The 21,030-nt window shown below is 42.2% G+C and overlaps 1 protein-coding gene across 3 annotated transcripts in view; it reads right to left on the bottom strand.

The window, feature by feature from the left end:
- Positions 1 to 21,030, bottom strand: part of RNF115 (ring finger protein 115) — a 72,064-nt gene that overhangs the window by 4,312 nt on the left and 46,722 nt on the right. For all 3 annotated transcript variants that reach the window (XM_084867150.1, XM_084867149.1, XM_084867151.1), the window contains 5 exons: positions 13,117 to 13,328; positions 5,484 to 5,552; positions 3,811 to 3,883; positions 2,628 to 2,721; positions 514 to 629 (listed from right to left, as the gene is read on the bottom strand). In XM_084867150.1, the coding sequence (XP_084723276.1) occupies positions 514 to 629; positions 2,628 to 2,721; positions 3,811 to 3,883; positions 5,484 to 5,552; positions 13,117 to 13,328 (564 nt within the window). The remainder of the gene's footprint in view (positions 1 to 513; positions 630 to 2,627; positions 2,722 to 3,810; positions 3,884 to 5,483; positions 5,553 to 13,116; positions 13,329 to 21,030) is intronic.

Genomic DNA, 21,030 nt, shown 5'->3' with positions numbered 1-21,030 from the left:
CACACGGTACACACTGGGTTCCGAGGTGCTAACACCAGGACATCTCCCAAACCGAACTTTAAATGCAGAGAGGGCTCGTAACAACAGCCAACACATACCACCACCAGAACTAACCAGAATCAGTGACTGAGATGATCTAGAGCGGGGGCCAGAAAACTTTTTCTGTGAAGGGACGGGAGTAAATATTTTAGGCTTTGCAGGCTAACTACCACCTGTGTTGCAACTACTCAGTGATGTCACAGGCCATTTGTAAACAAACAAGCACAGCTGTGTTCCAATAAAACTTCTCTTACAAAACAGATGGCGGGCCACCGTGACCTGTGGCTATAGGTTTGCTCACCCCTACTTATAGCCAGACAGTAATTTAAGAAACAGTAATGGTGTTACTAAGAGTCAGCCGGGGACTAAAATCTAACCTTCGTTAACTGTTAACTACACCCTACGCTTCAGCATTCCCCCGGCAGGATGGGACTGGCGCAGATGCCCGTCCCAGGTGAGAGGGGCTGCACTCACCAGTTCCAACCAGGGCACGATACAGCTGCTGTGGAAGAAGTGGTTGCAGGGCAGCTGCCGGACTTCCTCTTCAGCTGTGTAATCTTCTTTGCATACTGGGCACTCTAAACCCATGTCTGTTGGAGGAGAAAATGCCTTTTAAAGTGAACAAGCAAAAAGAAGGAAGAAAATACGAGCCTGATTTCTTTAACCACCAAAGATATGCATAAAGAAAAGACACAAAGGCATGGCAGGTGGAGGCGGGTAGGTAGCATGAGTTTGACTTCAAGATGGGGTTCGTGGCAATGGACTGGGATATGAAAAGGAGGACTGATGAATGGGCCTATTCTGGTAAGACCTACTTTTCCAGGTAAAAGGTTGGAAGAAATAAACGAGGGCGTAGGTTCACTGATAGGTCAAACGGGAACATTCCCAATGTGTGATGGACTTCTGGCAGTTTCTTCTTAGGACTAACACTGGAAATCTGCCCACCACAATCGAGGGACTCAGCTCAGCCGTCTTAGCTGTTCCTGTTCAGCATCTCAAGCCACGTTTACCCTATTTTCCACATTAGGCATCCTCGTCCAACACGGCTGCCCAGAGCCCTCTGAACAAGCTGCAGTTAAAAACTGTACCAGGAGGTGGTGCTGCAGAACTGCAAAGCTCTAGGGCACCCAGGCTCCAAGTCCAGAGACAGGAAGCCGCCTTCTCTGAGGGCACCAGCCCGTCTCTTTCCCCTGCAGGATCCGCTCGGTGAGCCACAGCACTCAGGGCAGTGGGAGTTAAGACTTTCCACTCAGACGCACTGCTTCCTCTCCATTCCTACCACCTGTGGACTAATGCTAGCTTCTGCATCTTAAGCCTCGTCTACTGGAACAGCCCCCCAGATAGGATCCTACCCCAGGTCTTCAACTCTACAAATACATACTACACTTTGGCGCCTGCTCATTTCCCCGAATACCAGCTCCACAGCACTCTCCAGCTCATCTTCACTTGAATTCTCAGCTCGTGCCTCAAAAACCAACAAATTCTCAATAAAAAATGTTATATCACCTCCTTATCAAATCAGGGCCTGTTAACAATCCCACATTCCTGATAATGCCAGCACCACCTCTGTAGTTGCAAAATCCTAGAATCATCTTTGACCCTTTCCCCTCCTTCCATCGATTATGCAATCAGTGATAAATGCCTTTCTCCTCTGTCTCTACCCTTTCCTTTCTGTCAGCCTTGTCACCATCACCTGAACCCCACCTAGATACTGCAACAGCCCTCACATTCATTTCTGCCTCGTTCCCCTTCCAGTCTACTTTAGACACCACCTCCAAATTAATCTACTCTGCAGACCACTTCACTTTCCTCTTCCCTCCATTTGAGGATCTACAAAACTTACCTCCCCTCAGAACACTCACCCCTCACTTCTCTGCCACAGCTTCAATGTCCAGCATAACAAGGCCTACCCTTCCTATCCCATCATGCCTCCCACACCAGATTCTATTTCCGGTCTGACAAGGTCAGATCTCATTCGGACACTATAGCCATGTGAACATTTTTACATTGGTTCACACTTTTCCTATAATAGAATGACCTAATGTGGCCCGTCCTACCTTTAAACTCTGACTCTAAATATGTGGGAAAAGAAACTCCCAGTCCAAAATAATGTCCTTTATCACTAAATTCCTCCAATGTTACAAATAGAATATCTATTTCTAATGGACCTGACTTTAGAGTTGATAAGAAACAAATTCCCAGCTTCTCGTTTATATCTTTTCCTATCTCCCAGAGTCAGTAAGTAGCATCTGCTCAGCAGCATTTCTGACACTGTTATCTAATTACTAGAGGCCAATGCACAAAATTCATGCAAGGGGCTCGGAACTCGCAGCCACAGCGGCTGCCTCGGCCCTGGCTTCATCAGGAAGATCGTTCAGCTGTCTGGTCTAATTAGCATATTATGCTTTTTATTATTATAGATTTGGAGAGTTTTGCTTCCTCTAGTAAATTCTTCAAGAAATCAAGTCTTATGTATATTTGTATCACATGGTAATTGCTCATGGTACCTAATGAAGAGTAGGCATCTTCCTTACAAAGTACTGGAAGTACTGCAATTTTGAACAGAAGGTGACAGAAATTGAACCTACCAACTTGTTCCTGAGTTACTGCCACTGTTGGAAGAGATGTGATCTTTTCCTTGTCAGCGGGGGGAGGCCCCGTGTTTTCCAGCTGTCCAAAAAGCTACAAAAAGAGAAAAGGAAGTGGTGAACACCCAACTATCCCTTTGTAATGAGTTGCTCTAGCCAAGAACAAACAGCGCAGATATTAGAAATGTTAGTTGCTCTTACTTCTCCAAGGCTCTGAGAGGCAGAGATTGCCTCTTTACTGCCGCCGTAACACTCATAATTGCTTTACAATTTCAGAGTGACATCTGTGTAAGTCTACAGACAGACCCTTTCATTGCAAGGCCCACCTTTGGGCACAGAACAACTTTAGAAGCAGCAAAAGGGTTGTGACATCATGAATAAAACTTAACAAAAAGCAATACTTAACTGATCCAAAACCTTCATTCTGCTGGAAGGAAGGAAAGGGTGGGAGTATGGAAAGTAGCATAAGGTAAGCCAAGAAATTGGCAAATACTGCCTATAAGATTTGGATATAAACAACATGCTTTCTGTTCTCAGCAATCCACAAGGGAAATGAAAAAACAATTAAATTAAGATTAACAAGTGGAAACAATTATCCATGGCATGGAAATACCTTTTTCTCTGCTTCCTTCCCCTACTTGCTCCATCTGACAGAAATCCCTGCTTCAGCACTAGACCTTCCCTTTTTGTGAAGTAACTTGTTAATAGGATCCTCAAAGGCCTGAACAAAAGGCCAAAACCACAAAATACTGTTTGTTATAAGAAAAGGTTCTTTTTAACTCATTTATTTAAAAAAAAATTTTTTTAAGAGCAAGGGGGAGACAGAGAAACATAACTGGTTGTTTCACTCATTATGCATTCACTGACTGATTCTTCCATGTGCCCTGACCGGGATAAACCCACAAGCCCGGGGTAAGGCGACGATGCTCTCTGAGCTAACCGGCCAGGGCGGAAAATCGGTTCTTCCTGTGGAAGGGAAGCAACCTTCAAAAAAGGTCTTAAGATCTGGAAGATACATGGGTACTGAGCTACACCAGCAAATCATTAGCAAAATGCAAACCCACAAGCTCAGAATATTGGGGAACAGAGTGACTGGCATTTCAGAAAGTAGCAGGAGGAGAGCAGGAGATCTGTGGGACCGTGAGACACACCGGACAGACACCTCCAGCAGGCAGCTCCTCACCTGGGTGACAATGGCGTCAAGCCCTGTTTGACCCCAGGCATAGTCCCCAGGGTTGGAGTGCAGCATCCCGCTCCTACACATGAGATGAGACAGACAGAGTTAGAGGAAGGGACCAGGCCCCGCCTTACACCACACAAAATCTGGCAGAGGAGTCCTGCTCTCTCAGACCTGCCCAGGCACTGGTTCTCTAAAGTCAAGTGGCAAAAAGTTCTCAGTATTTCCAAGGTCAAACAGATTATCCAGAGAGTCTCCCATTCCCTAGGAATTTTTCCTAAACCGAATGGAATAAAATGTGAAGCCACTTGAAATACCACATGACACACAAGAACAGAAGGATGCACTGCCTGTTGGTAGAGAACAGTTGACCTTCTCTGTGCCCACTTACATTAAACATAGATGGAGCAGCTTTTTAAGAGTTTTTCCCTCATGACTGGACAAAATCTGGAACAGACCTCACCCGTGGTTCTGAACAATGAGGAGCTTTCAAGTGGAAGCAGCCATCGCAGTCTCTCTGAACCACAACTTAAAACAATACAAAAGAGAGTTGGCAGTATCTCTCTTTGGAGCTGCTGGTGCGCGGCCCTGGTTGATGGAGGGAATATGTTTAGAGAAACTAGAGGTTAGAAAATAGAATAACTGTGTGGATGAACTGAAGTCACTCTAAGCAAAGAAAGGCTTTTGGGGGCAGAGTCAGAAGTAGCAAAATAATCGTCGAAATAACACCAACCATATATCATTATAACCCTGTTTCTTCTGATGGACCTTCTTACTTAGAAGAAAGCATTATGTTTTCAACTTCAGAAATTCTTAAGGAATAAAATCTTCCCATCTGATTAGGAGAAACCTACAAATCAGATAGTTTCCAAGCCTGGCAAGGACTTACTGCCCCTGCTCATTCCCCACCTCAACACCAGAATCAGACACATCCAAAGCCCAGACAACCTCGGGGACCAGAATGGCCCTTGTGTGCCTGAACAATAAAAATTAAGTTCTAGCCGAAACCGGTTTGGCTCAGCGGTAGAGCGTCGGTCTGCGGACTGAAAGGTCGCAGGTTCGATTCCGGTCAGGGGCATGTACATTGGTTGCGGGCACATCCCCGGTAGGGGGTGTGTAAGAGGTAGCTGGTTGGTGTTTCTCTCTCATCGACGTTTCTAGCTCTCTATCTCTCTCCCTTTCTCTCTGTAAAAAATCAATAAAATACATTTTTTTTAAAAAATTAAGTTCTAATTCACCCTGGCTGGTTTGGCTCACAGGACAGAGCGTCAGCCAATGGACCAAAGGGTACCGGCTTCAATTCTGGACAAGGGCATGTACCTCGGTTACAGGCTCCTCCGCAGCTCGAGCCCTGGTCAGGGGTGTGCAGGAGGCAGCCAATTGATGTGATTCTCTCACATCGTTATTTCTCTCTGTCTTTCCTTCTCTCTTCCACTTTCTCTAAATATCAATGGAAAAAATATCCTCAGGTGAGGATTAAAAATAAATGAAATTTGTGGTTTTTCTTTTTAAAGTTCTAATTAAGTTTGGGCTCAGCAAATAATGGCAGTCTGACAGCCTGCCAATCACATCTGTGTATTCACCTATGCAGCTCTTCCTCTTTCTTACCATGGCACAGATACTAAAGTAGCTAAAATGATGCTACTCCAACAGAATAAAGAAGGCAATTAGTTACTTACCAGGTAAAAGGGGATCCACCAGGAACTGCAGAATTTGCTAAGAATCCTGCAAAGATCTGTTGTATTATTCTGTTGGAAAAGAAAAACTTAGGTTAGACAACAGACTACTCAAAGTACTCTACAAATATCTATGGCTGACCAATCCCACCAAGCCCCTCTCCAAGCCACTATGGCTTTTTACTATTATCTATATGCTAGAGGCCCAGTACATGAAATTCATGCACTATGGGGGGGTGGGGGGATTTGTCCCTCAGCACGGCCTGCACCCTCTCACAGTCCGGGAGCCCTCGGGGGATGTCCTACTGATGGCTTAGGTCCACTCCCCACAAAAAGCAGGCCTCAGCTGGCAGTCGGACATCCTTAGAGCTGCTGCAGAAGCAGGAGAAGCTCATGCCATCGCCACTGCGCTTGCCAGCCATGAGCCTGGCTTTTGGCTGAGCAGCGCACCCCCTGTAGAACTGCAAAGACCAGCAGGGGGCAACTCCTGTGGTGAGTGTCTGCCTCCTGGTGGTCAATGTGCATCATATGTAATGATTGTTCTGCTGTTAGGTTGATTTGCATATTAGCCTTTTATCATAAAAGATATGTATTGCCTATAGACACAATAGTGGTGAAGGCCTGGGGTGGGGTGGGATCCAGGTGGAGGGGTACAATAGAGGGGGAATGTGGGACATCTGTAATGTAACTCTCAAGAAAGATTTTAAAAAAAAATTTTTTTTATCAGAGATCCTTCCAGCAGAGCCTTTAGGATCCAATGGTGAGAAATGGGTGATATGCCTAATGCCCTGACTGTCAAAGAGCCCTAGAAAGTAACACCTGGCCAAGACCGGTTTGGCTCAGTGGATAGAGCATCGGCCTGCAGACTAAAAGGTCCCAGGTTCGATTCCAGTCAAGGGCATGTACCTTGGTTGCGGGCACATCCTCATTGGAGGGGGTAAGAGGGGTGTGTGCAGGAGGCAGCTGATCGATGTTTCTCTCTCATCTGATGTTTCTAACTCTCTATCCCTCTCCCTTCCTTTCTGTAAAAAATCAATAAAATATATTTTAAAAAAAAGAAAAGAAAGTAACATCTGGCATTTTCTTTCTTTTTTTTTTTAATATATATTTTATTGATTTTTTACAGAGAGGAAGGGAGAGAGATAGAGAGCTAGGAACATCGATGAGAGAGAAACATCGACCAGTTGCCTCTTACACACCCCCTACCGGGGATGTGCCCACAACCAAGGTACATGCCCTTGACCGGAATCGAACCCGGGACCTTTCAGTCCGCAGACCGACGCTCTATCCACTGAGCCAAACCGGCTTCGGCACATCTGGCATTTTCTGATCTTATAGCAGAACACAGTTTTTACTTGGCAAGAAAGATGAGTGGAGAAAAAAACTACTGAATAGTCAATAATGTTTACTTATACAGGTAATAATATGAAGCTGCTTTTCATAGTATGCCTAAGGTAAAAAAAAAAAAAAAAACAGGTAGGTGCAGAGACTGGTTTGGCTCAATGGATAGAGCATCAGCTTGGGGACTGAAAGGTCCCGGGTTCGATTCCGGTCAAGGGCATATACCTTGGTTGCGGGCATATCCCCAGTAGGGGGTGTGCAAGAGGCAGCTGATCGATGACTCTCTCTCATCGATGTTTCTAACTCTGTATCTCTCTCCCTACCTCTCTGTACAAAATCAATAAAATATATTTTTTTAAAAACAAAAAAACAGGTAGGCCTATCTAAGGAAAACATTAAATAATAATGTTGATAGAGAGGGAAAATTTTGAGACAGTATTTAAATGTCTAAAATGTAAAAAACACTGATTTAAAGCCAAAATAACTGAGTTCATAACACTCATTAAAGAAAAAGGGGGAGGTGCCCGTGTTTAATATGTTTTACAAGTGATGAGATTAAATACTCAGAAGATTCCTGAGACATTTTTAAATATAAATGTTAACCCTATCCTACAATTAATCTAAGTTAACGTGCCAGTTATTCTATTAGCTTAAGTAGCTAATCAAATACCTAAACAGCAGACACTGGGTGGCTGTCCCCAATCACTCAACACTCTTCTCCCTTGACACCCACTACTACATACACACTCTCCCAGCTCTTCACAGCTGGGGCTGGGGAGCATGTGACAAAGCACCCAGTGAGTACAATTTTCCTGACAGGTGACATAGAGGGGGAGTGGAAAGGTGAAAAAGATTTTCCTTTCCTTAAAAAAATAAAGGATAAATAAACTCGTGCTATTGTTTCCCTTTTCTTCTAGCCTGAGGCCCTAAGGAAGCATGAGGGAAAGACCAAGAGAACCACAGAGATTCTAGCACGGCTTAGACACTGAACTAACCTGCTGCCAGCTACCTACAGATTTGTTAAATCTAAGCAAAAAATTCTTGTTTAAGCCACCGTTAAAGCGGGTTTTATGTTACTTTCATGGTACTAAGGGATGATATCTGTAAAGGACATCTGAGGAAAGGCAGCTCACATCTTTCTCCCACTCTGCTATTAGTCAAAGGGACAATGTAGCAATAGGCTAGACCACAATTTCCTATGAAATAAAAAGGCAAAGCAAACCAAGGAGTACTGATTCAAGCTAGTATGTCCATACTGATATTTTATTAGTCTGACAAGAAATTTTTGAGCAACAAGATTTTAAAATTTGACCCCTGCCTATTTGAACTGTATGTGGCCCAGCTCAAGGGCAAGGTGAAAACAGTGTATTCAGCCTAGTACCTGAACCATTCTAGGCACTTCATAAAGGTTATTAGCTTCTCCTGCTCTCTCACATTGCAGACAGGATGTAAGGCCACCTAAGGGAATTCATATTGTGTTTTTAAGCAGCATTCATTCAGTAAAAATCAACAAATTAGGATAATTCTTTCCATTCTTATTTGGCAACTAAATATATATATATATATTTATTTCCTTGAAAGTACTCTATTTACATTAAAGGAAACTCACAGAAACTATACAGACCAGAAATTATCAGCTAATAGAGAAACATGAGCTGATTACTTTACCCTGATGCCCCAAATCTCTATTAATGTAAAGGCTGTGAGCTGCCTAAAATGCCTAGATCCTCCCAGCTGGTGTGGCTCAGTAGTTGAGTGTCAAACTATAAACCAGGAGTTTGTGACTGATTCCCTGTCAGGGCACATGCCCAGGTTGCAGGCTCAATCCCCATTGGGGGGCCTGTAGAAGGAGGCAGCCGATCAATGATTCTCTCTCATCACTGATACTTCTATTTCTTCTTCTCTCTCATCACTGATACTCTTCCTTCTTCTCTGAAATCAATTTAAAAGTATTTTTTTTAATGAGTAATAATTAAAACAAAATCCATGAGCCCACACTAAAACGAAGTCAACAACAAATAAGGGAGGACAGGGAGAAGACAAAAACTTTTTTACAAAATATTAACTATTACTTATAGAAGAAATCACAGAAATGGGAAAATTATTTTATATCTATTATAATATTAATTCAGGTAGGAATTATTAATTACAGAAGAGAAGGGGTAAAAAGAAAGAATACCTTTATTAAAAATATTTGGCAGATACTACCTTAACCAAATGGTCAAACTTAACATCAGCTTAAACAAGCTGATATCTTGTGTCCCTTAGTTGTACTGATACATTGAGAAGAGTACATCATTTATGTGGTGTTCTTTCCCAGATATTTAATCTGAATTAAGAAACTATCAAACAAACGCAAATAAACAGACATTTTATTAAAAAAAAATTTAAAAAAAGCCTTGATTCCTAAGACTAAGGAGGGTCATGTGTGGGTCAGGTGACAGCATGAACTAGAACTCTAGTCACCAGCTGGCATTAACATGTAATACATGTAAGCAAATACGCCTGCAGATGATTCCAGTGCTTTGGTCCTAGACATAATACAGCTGAGGCAAACTGTCTCCCCATTTTCTATCCAAATTTCTGACCCAAACCCAAAGAAACTGTGAGAGAGAATACACAATTATGGATTCAAATCATCAAGTTTTAGGCTAGTTTCTTATGCAATAACAGACTAATATAGATTCTAATAAGGCAGAATCTCAGTTTCTAAACTGGGTATGAAGTGTTACCTCCAATTAAAATCAGAAATTTTTTTTAAAATGATCAGATTTGGAAGAAAAGTTTAGGTTCCATCTTCCTGAGTTTGGAATATCTATGGAATATCCAGATGGAAATGTCTAAAAAGAGGTTATATATTCAAGTCTTAAAAGGTAAAGACAGAAACACAGAGTGGGTCTTTAGTGGCCAGGTAATTGTCAGAACTACCGGAGCGCCTGAGGACAGCGGAGCTTACAGAGCAGCAGGTCTCCTTGGGGACATGGCTTGCTCCCCCAGGGCAGTGTCTGGGGGGTGGGGTGAGATGTGGTTCCTGCATGTAGTAAAGGAAGGGCCACTGATGCTGCTAAACACACTACCATGTACAGATGGCTCCATACAATGAATTAGCCAGCCCAAAATGCCAACAGTCCCGAAGTTAAGAAAGCCATTGCAGCATAAGAGGAAAAGCAGAATAAAGGAAGCATCTTGGGAAACAAGTATTTAGAAAGTATCCACAAGAAGGAAGTCAGAGGAAGAGGTAAATTTTAAAAACTTAATACCATGGAAGTCAGAAGTAGAGAATTTCAAGAGGGGGAAAAAAGATTAAAATTATCTGAATTTAGTGAATTAGGCTCACACAATAAAAATTTTAAGTAGCCACTGAGTTTGTATCTAGAAGGTCACCATGGATTTTAGTGAGAGGAGGGCCAGACTACAGGAGGATAGGAATAATGAGAGATGAGAAATTTGCATTGAAAAGGGAAGGAAATGAGATTGGGTAGTAACTAAAGTAGTAGTTTTCAACTTTGGCTACAATCAGGATAACCTCAGGAGATTTAAAAAATGGCCCATGCCGCCTTAGCCACTTTGGCTCAGTAGATAGAGCAGCGTTTTTCAACCGCTGTTCCGCGGCACACTAGTGTGCCGCGAGATGTTGCCTGGTGTGCCGTAGGTGCAGACAAGACAAGAATTTTATAATTTTTCACTATTTTGTTTACTTAATATTTCATAATAAAGTAATTATAAAATACTTTCTTTGTGTTTATTTGATTCCTATTCAAGAGAATTACTTTATATATAGTCAATATAGGCACAGAGTTAAATTTTTTAACATTTTCTAATGGTGGTGTGCCTCGTGATTTTTTTCATGAAACAAGTGTGCCTTTGCCCAAAAAAGGTTGAAAAACACTGAGATAGAGCACCAGCCTGTGGACTGAAGGGTCCTAGGTTCAATTCCGGTCCACGGCACATGCCTGGAATTGTGGGCTCCATCCCCAATAGGGGGTGTGTAGGAGGCAGCCCATCAATGATCTTCTCTCATCACTGATGTTTCTATCGCTCTCTCCCTCTTCCCTTCCTCTCTGAAATTAATTTTTAAAAATGTAAAAATAATTTTTTTTTCTTAAAAAAAAAATTATCAATGCCTGGACCACATGCAAAGTAATTATATCAAAATCCTGGGGAGAAGTATCTGTGCTTTTTAACATATCTTCAGTGACACAAATGCACAGCCAAAATTAAAAGCCACAGAGTTAAAGTGTGTGTGGTCGGGGAAGGGGGAACGAGAAGGGGCAAGGGCCATTTAGGAAAAAGAAGGGAGGAAGCAGGGAGAAATTTAAAAAATGAAATCCCAGAGTAAGTCAGAGGAATAGATAAAAAAATATGGGCTAATGGAGTTGCTTTCAAAAAAGAAAAACGGAACACCTCACCTGAAGAGACTGGAGGGAGAGATAAATATTGGTGAAGAATAAGCTGGACAGAGGGATTTAGGAAATTTATGCCTAAGGCCCCAATTTTCGTAATGAAATACAAGTCAGCTGCTGAAATCAGCTCCTGGATAGGAAATGTGGAGAGTAAAATATTTGGTGAGGGAAATAAAAAACTAACCCAAAGCGCTGACTGCCTAAGGGGGAGCAAACGCACTGAGCAGCTGCCGGGCAACAACAGGCTCCTTTATGGTCGCCAGGCCGCTCTCAGCCGTTTTCCCTGGTGGAGGAGCGGGGAAAGTGGCCTGACAACACCAGTCCAAAACGGGCGGCACTGCGGGTGTGAGAACACGTGCACAGGAGGGAAAGTTTACAGGAGCTGTAGTTGAGGAATGCAACAGTGGGCTCTATCGCAGGCGAGAAGGGAGAGTAATCTACAGGCATGTAACTGTAATCTATAGGCAATGTAACCAGGACACAGATTTAGTACCACTAATCACGGAAGTTATTAAAAACAGTCTAACATTCCATTGGCCTTTGTCCTAGACCAGTGGTCAGCAAACTGCGGCTCTCGAGCCACAGTTTGCCGCTCTGTTGACTGAGTTTGCTGACCACTAACCTAGACTCTCATTTCCAGTAATTACAGGCTTGTGTTGTTCCTTGTAATTAATCCCCTATCCCAGCGATCGGCAAAGTCATTAGTCAACAGAGTGGCAAACCGAGGCTCGAGAGCTGAATGTGGCTCAAGAGCCGCAGTTTGCAGACCACTGTCCTAGACAATCCTGTTAAATTGGATTTCCATATCCTATCGTTGTCCCTAAGAAGAAATGCCTGCAAATAAATTTGAAATTCACAAAACATATGAAAACTAAAGAACAAACAGATGGACCGATATGTGATAAAGCTAGAATAATAAAATGTTAATAGTAAAGTCTAGAAGGTAGTAAAGCCTGGAGCAAGTGTAGGCTCAGAAGAGCACTGCCCAAACAGCAGTCTGAGGTGACAGAATGCTCTATAATCTGTGCTGTGAAAATAGCAACCACGCACTAGCTCTCTGTTGCTACGGAGCCCTTGAAATATGCTAGTGTGACTGAGGAATTTTAAGTTAACTTTTAATGCAAACTGATATAACCACATGTGGCTAGTGGCTGTTGTATCAGCTAATGCATTTCTAGATTGAGATATCCCTGGGTTCAAGTCCTGGATCTACCACTGATCCCGTTTTCATTTTTCTGAGTCTTATTATGTAAAATGAGAATAATAATAGCAGCTAATAATTCAAAAGGATTAAATGAAATAAGCAAATAAAGCATGAACACAATCCTAAGCATAAGGAAAATATTTTTAAAAAGTGTTTATGGTCCCTAGTAAATGGGATCCATGAGATAAGGAACCACACCCAATAGTGTTTTACTCACATGTATCCCGTGTTAGTACAAATGCTGTAGCATGAAAGACTCAATAGACATTTGTTGCATGACTGTTTTTGGCAGTCACAAGACTCTATGTTTATTCCTATTAAATTTCATATCAAGTCCACTGCTTTAATCTGCTAAGGTCTTTTTGAATCCTAATGTCATCTGATATATTTGATATCCCTTTTCATTAGCTTCTGAATTTTTGTTAGACCTATATTAATCTAAGACATTATTAAAAATGTTTACCAGAGACCTATATCATTAGTTTTATTACCCTTTAGCTATTCATCATTCGTTTGTGGTACGAATTGAATATAGACATTCATTTAGCTTCATTTTCACTCTGTCTATATTCCTCCATCTTGTCCCCAAAGGTAGTAAGTATGAGAACCTAATAAAGATTAGATTAAGGCTATATGTCTTTCATTGAAACTGCCCTTAAAAAACTTAAAACAACAACTGTGCACTCACCCTTCAATTGCTGGGGATCTGTCAGGACGGGTGCTTCCCTGCGGTCTGTATCGCCGAGTCATCGGCAGCCGTGGAGGTCGACTTGGTCCCCAGAAGTCAGTGTGAGTTTGGTGACCTCTCTCATTGGCTCTATTGTCTTGGTCCAGTGCACTGCTACTTAGAAACGGTCTAAAGTCTTGTATAATCATCGTGTGGTCCAAATTGCGCCAGAACTAATAAAAACAGAAATAAACTACATTATAGTTTTAAGAATAGGAAAAAGAAGAAACAAAAGGAAGAAATACTGAAAAAAGGAATAATTTTTATACTTTAAAATTCAGCAGCTCAAACTAAGGTACAGGTTTCCCCCAAATTTTATGAAGAGAAATTTTTCAAGTGCCTGAATAGAGAATGGGGGAAACTTATATACTGTGAAATTTATTTCCTTCATACAGAAACAATAGGCCAATGACTGAACTCCTTTCTGAACAATGAACTCATATCCACATGCCTCTGACCAGTTACACCCCCTTCTGAAATAAAAGCATGAGACAAAGGTGATCATACACTTTTGTCCTAAGCACAGTCAATCATTTTCAGGGGTCCTCAAACTTTTTAAAGTGGGGGCCAGATCACGGTCCCTCAGAGAGCTGGAGGGCCGGACTATATGAACTACTAATTCCTACTGTAACACCTCGGCTGCGCTCACTGCCCAAAAAACCTGGTGGGCCGGATCAGACTCCTCTGTGGGCCGCCTGTGGCCCGCGGGCCGTAGTTTGAAGACCCCTGATTTAGATCAACATTATAATTCTATGTTTTAATGCATCTACATTTTCACTACAGGATAATCTAAGATTTGAATAAAACAGATTTACACACTTAAAATAAAGCACCATCAGCCCTAGCTGGTTTGGCTCAGTGACAGAGAATCAACCCGCAGACTGAAGGGTCCCAGGTTCGATTCTGGTCAAGGGCATGTACCTCGGTTGCAGGCTCCTTCTAGCCCAGGCCCTGGAGGCAACCAATCGATGTGTCTCCCTCATATCAATATTTCTGTCTTTCCTTCTCTCTTCCACTCTCTCTAAAATTAATGAGGGGGAAAAAATATCCTCGAGTGAGAATTAATAAAACAAACAAAAAAAGCACCATCACCACAAAGTAGAGACAGATATCTATAAAATACTTCTCTTGACCTAGAAGCTGCATCAGAAAGGGGCAGTGTCAAAGCTGGGTTAAAGCAGTGCAGGAATGTCTGATAAGACCATTCTTGTAAATACTGTTATCATTAAAAGGGTGTTGGTGGTGGCTGCGAGGTATGTGCGGGGGAGGTGCCTGTTGGGTTTGACCAAAGAATCACTAAACAAAGAGTGAATGAAAAACAAATCATTTCTAAAATAATTTAAACTTTATCTGTACACCAGATATTTTGAGAGTTCCACACTACTTACTTTACTCCAACCAAGTATATAACCCCAGTCATATTCAGGTCTCTTTGTTTTGTTTTAAACGTTTAAATGAAACAAAACAAAAAAATCAATATCCTATATAATCCTATATAATAAAAGACTAATACCGTATTTTCTGGCGTATAAGACGACCCCCTAATTTTACAGTTAAAACATAGGTTTAGGCCTATATTCGCTGTATAAAAGACTACCCCCCACTTCCGAGGCAATACCAGTTCTTTTTTTAATAGACCGCCTCTCTGACTCTGGCCAATCTGAGCAGGCTTTTTTTTTCCCCGTTTCAAAAGTCGTCTTATACGCCGGAAAATATGGTATGTAAATAGACCAAATGGGAGAACAACCAAACAACTAGTCACTATGATGTGTACTGACCACTAGGGAGCATGCATGGAACATGGAGGGCGTCGGCAGCAGAGGGCATTGGCTGTGGCGGGATGATGGAGCAGGTGAGCAGGGGCGCCAGACCAAGGAAGGGCACTGGTCACCGTCATCGGGGCAAGCCTCTGATACTAAAAATTCTTTGCTCCCACACACTGCAGTCCTGCCCAGCACTCACATCTGATGCGGGTCCCGGACCCACTCGCATCTGCAGCTGGCCCTGCTCGCACCCACAGCGGACGCCGGAGCCGCTGCTTGCACCTGCTGCTGGTCCGATTGCCCAAGGGCCTTTTCACATCCCCCTGCTCCTGAGGGGTGATCAGGGCAGCAGCCACAGCCACTCACACCTGCTGCTGCTGTTGGCCCTGATCACTACACACGGGTCTGGTAGCAGCAGGAGCAGGGCTGCTGGCAGACAGGTGTGGGGGGGGGAGGGGAGGGAGAGCCGCGCGCACAACAAGAGGGGCCAGGTGCAGGCGTGGATATGGGCCAAGAGCCACCCCTGTGCCCACCACAGCCTTGTAGCACACAATTCCTTCCAAGGTGTACAAATTCGTGCACTTGGCCCCTAGTATAGATAATAATAGGGACAAAAACTGCTCAGCACATGATGTTAGGTCTGCAGGTGTTCATAGCCCTCAACTCCAGACTGACCCTAACATCTGGAGATCCATACTTAGCATGCTATTTTTTGCTTTTTTCCCAGTTTACAATTTGCTTATTTTTCAAGAGACTTCCTCCAATATAATTTAAAAATATACAATGTGTTACACAAAGTGCAATATATCCTCTATTCACTCAGACGTGCCAACCCCTACCCATAATTCTACTCACCTACTGGCAGTTTAATTTGGTGTGTAGAATGCCAGATCTTTAAATATATATTTGTGTATTTATACATACTAGGTTTTGTAACACAAACACAGATTCATTCATTCACTTAACAAATGCTTGTTGAGCATGTACTATGTCCCAATCACATTTTGGGAACTATTAGAATATAGCAGTGAACATTTTTAGAAAACAAAAAACCTCAGCCCGGCCCCTGTGAGTGTCAACCTATGAACCAGGAGGTCACAGTTCGATTCCTGGTCAGGGCGTATGCCCAGACTGCAGGCTTGATCTTCAGGAGAGGGCATGCAGGAGGCAGCCAATTAATGATTCTCACCATTGATGTTTCTCTCTCTCCCTATCTCTTCCTTCCTCTGAAATCAATAAAAATGTCAAAACAAAGCAAAACCCTCTGCCCAATGGATTTCATGTTCAAGTGGGGAGAGACATACATGCTCCTAGCCTCCAAAGAAAGGAAAAGAAAACTCTGTATGTTAGACAGTAATACATGTTATGGAGGGGGAAAGGTCTGCATTGACTCAGAACACACATACTCAGATCATTCTTTTCAACAATAGCATAGCATACGTGTTAAATGTTTTATATTCTTAACATTTTTATTATTTGGTACATGTAAAATAACATCATAGATGAGGTATTAAGAAAATAAATAGGTAACTGCAGCACCTGCTTTTCCCCACAATCACATCAAAAGTACAACTCAAGTACAGAACAACCATTGCTCAGAACTGCCTAAAATCTAGCTGAACAAAAGTTCTACAACGCAGGATGCAAAGAAGCCATATTAAGACGGGTAGGAGGGGCACAGACACAGAATGAGCTGGTGCCACAACCATGGCGGTGGTTAAAAGCCAGCAAGGAAATCTGTCTGTGGAGAAACTGCCTGAGGAGCAAGAACCCAGGCTCCACACTCTGCTCCCCGGCCAGGGTTTCAGTGCCAGGAAGATAAGTTCCGGTAACTTCCGACAGTAAAAAACTCAGCAGATTATAAAGAACTACCAGCAGATATCCAAATGTAAAAATCCAGCAAACATGATTTTGAATAATTTAACATTCAAACCTAACCCAGCAAGCATTACACAAAAGTCACAATTCAAAATTGCCAATTAATGAACTTATTTTGTTTCCGAAAGTTATTTCTTAGAACACCAAGCTCGGGGTCTGCATAAAGCATGACATAAAAATAAAAATAAACCAGCAGAGATTGTGGCTGAGAGAGATGTAGGGCTGCTAGAGTCCCAGGTGTTCCTCTTAAAGGGTCCTCATGAACTTACTTGGACTCACTCACTGAGCTCCCAGCTGGGGCAGCAGCTCGAAAGATGCCAGTGACTTATGGTGAGGAACTGAATTGTCCAGCAAGGGTTGGAGAGGCGGCTTTCTCCAAGGCAGAAGTACAGGCAGAGAATATTGTTTCTTTGCTAAATCCTCCCCAATGAAGCCGTCAGACGGTCATTATATCTGAGTCCTCATCAACTAGGTTAGCAGTGTTCCTAGTGCTGACAATTCTCTGAAACTGCGCCACACCCACATGCAGGCCCATCCCAGCCATATAAATGGCCTATCTTGGCTCATACTTGGAACTTTCCAAAAATCTATGCAAGGTTCACAAAACTCAAGGAGCATCTGGCTTCAGCGTGGCCCCTGCCTCTTGCTAAGTGGTCCCTGGCACAGCATTAGTGGCAACTGGCTTTAGTTTGCTTGCAGCTTAGTTCTCTGGACACCTTCAAGGCCAGCAAGTTAGCAGCCATCTGGAAATGGCTTTGTTGCTCATGCCTGGTGGCCCAGACAGGGCACTGGTAGTGGATGATTTGGCCTACTCCTCCAGAGAAGCCCCAGAGCTAGTGCTTCCAGCTTCACATCATGTCGAAGCACCACCCAAACACCTCATGAGCAACACACTTAAGGATGAACTTGGCAGGCTCCTGGGTCCCAATGATGTGAGCTCTGTTCCATGGGATTGACCTCTGACAGCAGATCTTCCACTGTGGTCTCGGTCAGACCTAGCAACCAATGGACAGTTTAAGGAGCCTCTGGGACAACTTCAGGCATACTAACATTTGTGTCATGGGGATGCCGGAAGGAGATGAGAGGGAGCAAGGAATTGAAAACTTACATGAAAAAACAATGACAGGAACCTTCCCTAACCTGGTGAAAGAAACAAGTCCAGGAAGTGCAGAAAATCACAAAAAAGATGAACCCCGAGGAACATATCAAGCAACACAAATCAAAGTGATGGAAAGCAAGAACCTACAACCAAGGTTGTAGCTTTACTACTCAGTAAAACTATCGTTAGAATCAAAGGACAAAGAGCTTCTTCCTGAACAAGATAAAACTAAAGAAGTTCATCACCACCAATCCAGTACTACAAGAAATGTTAAAGGCTCTTGAAGAAAGAAGATAAAATATCTACCTAATAAAAGAGTAACATGCTAACTGACCGTACCTTTTGTGACACCCACCAGCCACTGTCCTCATCCATAGGTGTACGATTTTTGTCCAATCTCTTCCTGCACCCCCAACCTTCCCCCCTCCCGCCCCCCCCCCCGCCGAGAATTGTCAGTCCACTCCCTTTCTATGCCCCTGATTCTATTATATTCACCAGTTCATTCTGTTCATCAGACTTTTTACTCACTTGATTTTTAAATTCACTTGTTGATAGATATGTATTTGTTGTCATTTTATTGTTCATAATTTTTATCTTTAACTTTTCTTCTTCCTCTTCTTAAAGAATACCCTTTAGCATTTCATATAATATTGGTTTGGCGGTGAACTCTGAGCTTTTTTTTTTTTTTTTTTTTAATCTGTGAAGCTCTTTATCTGACCTTCAATTCTAAATGATAGCTTTGCTGGGTAAAATAATCTTAATGAGGGTAAGGGCAGAGGGGGGGGGTGGGAATCCTGTGGAGGGGAACTATAGAGGGCAAAAAGAGAAACAACTGTAATAATCTGAACATTAAAGATTTATTTTTTTTAAAAAGACACATGGTGGTTGAATACGTAACAAAACAAGATCCTTACAAGTCCTGTCTACAAGAGACTCACTCCAGAAAGTAAGACACACACACAAACTAAAAGGGATGGAAAAGATATTCATGAAAATTGTATCAAAAAATTAAAGGTTGGGGTAGCAATACTTATACGAAACAATGCAGACTTTATTTTTTTACTTATCTTTACTGTTGAAAGTACTACAGATGCCCCTTTCTTTCCCCAGAGAGCTCCTCCACTCCCGACCGGACCATACTCCAGGCCTTCACATTACTGTCTGTGTCCATGGTTTATGCAGTTTTTTTTTATGTAAACTCTTCCAACCCAGGCATCTATCCCTACTTTCCCTCAGAGATTTGTCAATCTGTTCCATGCTTCCATATATCTCTGAACCTATTGTGTCCATCAGTTTATTTTCTTCATTTTAAATTTCACTAGACAAACTATCCTCTCCAAAGAGCTATCCCAACTTATACTCCTAGCACTGCAAGAGCTTACAGTCTCCCATATTCTTGACAACATTGTTAATTTTTTTTTATGAATTCTAACATCCAATCTGAAACAAAAATGACATTCACACTAAAAGCAATAAGAGTTCTCAATACAGCCGGGACCGGTTTGGCTCAGTGGATAGAGCGTCGGCCTGCGGACTGAAAGGTCCCGGGTTCGATTCCGGTCAAGGGCATGTACCTTGGCTGCGGGCACATCCCCAGTGAGGGGTGTGCAAGAGGCGGCTGGTCGATGTTTCTCTCTCATCGACGTTTCTAACTCTCTGTTCCTCTCAATTCCTCTCTGTGTAAAATCAATAAAATATATTTAAAAAAAAAAAAAAAGAGTTCTCAATACACCAGTGAAAAAATGCACCTTTTCATTTAACTACCATTTGTACTTGTTACCATATCACACTTATTTTCCTTTATTTTCTAGTAACAGTTTCCATCAGTTAGATATCACTGGCTTCTAGTCTGAAAAGTGGTCTACAATGTAGTTTAAGTGAGAAAGTATAAGCAGCCCCATCTAGTCATTTATGTAAACTATTAGAGACCTACTGCACGAAATTCATGCAGGGGAGGAGAGGTGTCCCTCCGCCCTGCCTGCACCCTCTCACAATCCAGGACCACTGGCTCCTAACCGCTCACCTGCCTGCCTGATCACCCCTAACCACTCACCTGCCTGCCTGATCACCCCTAACCACTCACCTGCCTGCCTAATCACCCCTAACCACTCACCTGCCTGCCTGATCGCTCTTAACCACTCTGCCTGCCTGCCTGATTGCCCCTAACCATCTCTGCCTCGGCCCCCGCTGCCACAGCTTCATCTGAAAGGTATTACGGCTGTCTGGTCTAATTAGCATATTACACTTTTTTTTATTATAGATAGGAAGAACACTATTATTCCCTTACTAGATAAAAGTTCCACAACATTTGCACGCAGAACGGATTCTCAAAGCGATCTTTATGTTCACTATAATTAATTTGTAAAAATTAAATATTTAAAAATTTTAACTAGAAGAAAAATCAATCACTAAGCTCATACTACCAACAGTCTGCATTAATAATTATAATTGTTATGATATTTAATATATATAAGAACCTGAAGGAATGGAAGCTGAGAAGTAGTTTCAACATCAGCATGAGGCATTTTGTTTATAAAATGCAAAGGAGTGCAAATAAATATTAAGTCAATGTATTTGTTTTAAAATGACAATGCACACTGACCATAAAACACAGAATTATAAAACACCACACACACACACACACACACCCCCCACAAATTTATACCAAATCAACATGAGGTTAAAAATAGCTTGAGGTCATTTGCCTCTGAGCAGACTCAGACAGGCACAGGAGAAAAAAATAGCTCATACAACAAAACTGGGTATTCAGGGCATGAGTTATATAAGTAAAACAAATAGAGAGCACTATTATGTCTCAGTGAAACATTCAAAAGAATCACAGAGACACTTTATTTTCAAGTTTTGTCTTGAAAATCTCAAATGTTACTCTAAGAGACAGAATAAGACAACCCTCTGAAAATATGTGAGCTGAAATATTTACGTACTTCCATATGAAAAACAGGATTGACAGTATCCTCCATTGAGCAGAATTTGCTATAAGCTAACCATGACCATATCAGCACTTTTTAAAATATTATGGTCTGTTCCTCAAAGTTACCATCTGACCCTGAAATTTCATTTTTATAGCTTAAGAGAATTAAAACACTGAACCCACAAAAATGTGTACAAATATTC

Source organism: Pipistrellus hanaki, assembly GCF_964339955.1.
Source record: "Pipistrellus hanaki genome assembly, chromosome: 18".
In the NCBI taxonomy this organism is placed as follows: domain Eukaryota; kingdom Metazoa; phylum Chordata; class Mammalia; order Chiroptera; family Vespertilionidae; genus Pipistrellus; species Pipistrellus hanaki.
Note: the sequence above shows the minus strand (reverse complement) of the source record. Positions and strands in the feature narration are given on the sequence as shown.